This window comes from Oncorhynchus mykiss, chromosome 9 (assembly GCF_013265735.2).
Source record: "Oncorhynchus mykiss isolate Arlee chromosome 9, USDA_OmykA_1.1, whole genome shotgun sequence".
Lineage (NCBI taxonomy): Eukaryota > Metazoa > Chordata > Actinopteri > Salmoniformes > Salmonidae > Oncorhynchus > Oncorhynchus mykiss.
The window spans coordinates 24,205,338-24,209,877 of NC_048573.1; the positions used below are offsets into that span (position 1 = coordinate 24,205,338).

General features: G+C 40.6%; 1 protein-coding gene across 1 annotated transcript; it reads right to left on the minus strand.

Annotated features, from left to right (window-relative positions):
* Positions 1-1,803: 1,803 nt before the first annotated feature.
* Positions 1,804-3,643, minus strand: LOC110531775 (histone H2A.Z). Its single transcript, XM_021615180.2, has 5 exons — positions 3,228-3,643; positions 2,879-2,956; positions 2,477-2,590; positions 2,220-2,349; positions 1,804-2,120 (listed from the first exon to the last, which is right to left on the minus strand). The coding sequence occupies exons 1-5, from the start codon at positions 3,228-3,230 to the stop codon at positions 2,059-2,061; spliced, it is 387 nt and encodes a 128-aa protein (XP_021470855.1). The 5' UTR covers positions 3,231-3,643; the 3' UTR covers positions 1,804-2,058.
* Positions 3,644-4,540: the final 897 nt, after the last annotated feature.

The window sequence follows — 4,540 nt, forward strand, 5'->3', positions numbered from 1 at the left end:
CTGTAACCACTCTCAAATTAGCCGGGTTTATTCATTAGTCAATATCGTAGCAACGAAAAACAAGTTTATATTGGACAAATCCAAGTAGGTCCCTCCCTGTTTCATTCATTTGGCTTCTGTTTGGTTCCTAGTAAATACAATCCATGTTGGTGAAAGAGGTAGGTGGTCAATATGATTTAGTTTATATAGTTCTTGACATAGTGTATATATATATATAAACTGTATAATCCATTATGAAAAATTATAATTGGAACTTGACATTGTGCATGTTTATAACCAATCTTTAACAATTATTAATAACCGTATTCCCTTCTGCCAACATATCTCCAAACAGTATCTCCTCAGGCGAGTAACTTGGTGAGAAATGTCGTCGGCACTCAAGCCAAACGCCTGCCTTTGTCATACCGCACGCACACCGGTCTAGTTACCTCACTCCCGGCCCTGTCATAACCCACTGAAAATCTATTGTCATTAATAAAGTGTTACTCAAAAAATGATTTCTGACATCCCCCCCCCCCCCCCCGGTGCCTTTGAAAAGATACAGATAGGCCTACAGAACATTCAGGTGTTGGTAGATTCCATTTAACTTCATCAGCAATTCAAGAAGTGATCCTTTTTTTTTTTCAAGCAAGTATTCATTAATTAGATGCAAAAATCTCATCTGTGGGTAACTGCTATTGCAGGTTTCCCCAACTAGCAGCACCGTTTTATTTATACATTTTAATTGTTGGACATAAGACCAGGAAATTAGCTCCAAGTTGCTTTTATTTTGGAAATCTGTTCCCACGCGTAGACACGTGATCGTAAAAGTAACAAGGTTTGAAATGTTTGTCAAATATATGTTTGGGCTTCTTGCGGTCAATTTGAAGTCTACAGATTATTTGTTGTGTTCCGTCCCCGATCATTCGCTCAAGAAAAAAATAAATAATCGTCCCGCGGCTGAATGTTGGTAGTACTGTCACATATTCCATGGTGCAAGTGACCCCTTGTGGACAAAATAGAAGACATTGAGCATAATTTACCTGAACCTATTCAGGTAAATTAGAGATACACATCCACTGAGAACGTAGATCGTTTGAGGCAATGTATCAAAAGCATGTAGACAGTGGCACAAATGTGCTGTCATTTTATTAGGGAGTCATGTTAAAGACTAAAATCACACTGACGAGTTATATATACTCAAAGTTAAAGCTTCTTTTATGCGTTTGCCATTCACAGCAGCAATATTTCTGCTGTGTGAAGGCTCACCAAGAAAGTATTTCCCGCAAGGGAGCTCCAACTGTCTGAAGCATGCCAATCTCACACCCATACAATTTCTCCCTTAGGAACACCTGGACAGAGGCTACATCAGGATGGGAATGTCAGCTAGAGGGCCACAAGGTTTAAATATTAATTGAAGGGCTGCAGACACACCACCGTTTGTCAAAAGCAATTTGCAGGCCAGAAACAGAAGTTGACACAAAGTATGTCTAATTTATAAATGGTCCCATCAAGATTGACATTGAAGAATGGCATGGGCTCAGATCCAAGCCGCCCATTGCCCACCAATGGGCTATGAAACTTTTACCTTAGGGGGTGCACTTGAGCAACAAAACATGGCATTTGATGTCATTCAAGGTTGTGCCAGCACATGAACCAGTCCACACAATCCTGGTCAGTCACCTACAAAGGAGCTGGAAAAGTTAACATCCATGAAATAAACATGATTGGAGATGTAATTATAGTATTTCCCACATTGCAAGTTAGGGACATGTAGACTAACCCAGATTTATAGGGCACAAATTCTCACTAAAAGACGTAAACAAGGAACAGATGCACAATACCGTGGCGCTTTATTCAAATACAACTTCAAACATGGAAATGCCACTGGTATGCCAAAATGTACACAATAAAAACAGCACACATCAACAAAGCCAAAAATCAAAACCAGCTTCTCTGAAGCCACTTTTCCTCAGATGAGTAGATGCAAGTTAATACATTTAAAAAGTCCTAAAGTTCTACCAAGCAAAACATTGAAGCAGAATGTCCTGAGATGACCCCATGCCACTGTTTGCAGGGTTATACAGTCTTCTGCTGTCCCTTCTTTCCAATCAGTGACTTGTGGATATGAGGGATGACACCTGAAAGAGGGAAACAATCAGTGGATTCAAACATGAAATATAAAACAGGGAAATGGTACAATAGCAATACCAGTGGGAAACAATAACTGCTGCACTTACCACCACCAGCAATGGTTGCTTTGATGAGAGAATCCAACTCCTCATCGCCTCTAATGGCCAGTTGCAAGTGACGTGGAGTGATACGCTTGACCTTCAGATCCTTTGATGCATTTCCTGCCAGCTCCAGAACCTGAAGTTCAAGAGCTTGCAGGTAAATATCACTGACTCGAGTGAACTGCGATTGCATACATGGTACTGCATGGTTTTGTGCCATAAACCGCAACAAAATGAAAGTGAGTGTTTTGAACATGCGTTACCTCAGCAGTTAGGTATTCAAGAATAGCCGCGCTGTAGACAGCTGCAGTCGCGCCAACTCGACCATGGCTCGTTGTTCTGGATTTCAGATGTCTGTGAATACGACCCACGGGGAACTGAAAAACAGGACGGGAAACGTTAGGCATTTATTTACCCAACCAGCCATCAGTAAGTTGCGAGCAAATTACACTGAAGGCTTGCGCGACTTCCCACCCTACTTGGCAGTTTGTTAACAGATTACGAACATATTATAATCTTTCGAAAATGGTGTAATTTTGAATGGTTATAGATTCACCGCCACGATATTAGTTAGATGGTTAAATAGTTCGCAAATTAACACATTTAGCCTACATTACCACACGTTTTATCATTGGCGCTAGCAAGCAATAAATGAACGCACTCACCTGCAAACCCGCCCTCTGTGAGCGCGAAATGGCCTTTGTCTTCGTCTTCCCGGAGTCTTTTCCTGCCTTCCCACCAGCCTGAAATACAGTTTTATGGTATGGGTTATTTTATGTATTAAACAATTGCTGCAAGACAGCAGTGTGTGTAATTAGCCTGTTTATTCTACATCGCGTTTTGATTATAACCAGCCAATGCCAAGGGATTCAAATAGCTAATGTCAGCTAGCTAGCCAATGTTAGCTAAAGAATATTACCTTTGCTAGCTAACACAAATACGTGCTAATTCTCACGGTAAACCCGTTGAATAAAGTGATGGATTAGCATCGAAGAGTAAAAAATATATAAATACCATTTTATATGATGTCCTGGCTTTTTGCAGCTGCACAGATCCTCGGCGAGCACTTGTCTAGTTTAAACAACTAGTTCCGCATCAGATTGCCATGCATTTATGAAGGGGAGCTTGATCCGGGACTTTGCATGGAGGAAGTCAGCCAATCAACTCTCGAATTCATTTTTTGGCATAGCGCTTAACCAATCACAATGCAAAAGTGCTCAATGTGCGGGAAAATGTGACACGTCATTCCTCACTGGACGTTGGATAATGTCGTTTCTATTTAATTCTCCATTTATGTTATTATAATAATCATAATAATTTCATGAGAAAAAAACAAACAGGCAATAGATCATGACAGGTCAAACAATAAAGGCCAAGTCTTTGAAAGTTACAGCTTGTTCTTCTTCTTCTTCTTCTTCTTCTTCTTCGGTGAGGTTTAATCGCGGTTTGCATCCAATATGTTGCATTATCGCCCCCAACTGAACTATAGTATACATCCATTACAGTTTGTGTTACAAAACGGGAATAGGGAAAAATGTAATAAAAATACGAATGTTACCCTACCAACTAACCCTACACTCAATAAAACCCACCACCTTATTCCACTACTTTAACCCTATCAGATCAAAACAGGGCACTACCACTCAAGTACCCCCAAGTACTTCTCTGCAGCTGCCACCACAACATCTGTTTTCTGTGACATACGTTCCATCTCCGTGAAACAGTTTAAAAAACCATTGCTATGAGCGCTAAGAAGCTAACCTTACTTTAACACATATCACTTATTGGCCTATCCCTCTGCTCTGGCACAGATCTACTATTCACAGGGATACTCTCAGAATCCCTCACTCATGATCCACCCTCCTCTACTTTAGTCACTGCCTCAGCATATGACATCTTCTGCACTACTCTGACCATGGCCACCTCAAGCTGCCTCTCTCACACCGGACACCTCTGATCCCCAACAACATGGGCAACACTACAGTTGAAACACACACATTTTTCCACCAAAACTACACATTCCTCTGTCCTATGTCCTCCTGCACACTTCCCACATTTTGGATTCTCCCTCCTACACACTGCTGCAACATGCCCATAAACGTGACATCTTTAATACCACAGTGTATTCGGCGCAAAAGCTCTAACAGCATAACTCATACAGTGGGCTCCAAAATTACAGGCACCCCTGACTGGCAATGCACAAACAATACTTTAAAAAAATATAAACCATATAATTATAGAGATAAACTCAAAATACCAACATGTGAAAAATACTGTACTTTATTAATGTTTCAATGGAACCCCACAAAATCATTTATTGATTTAAT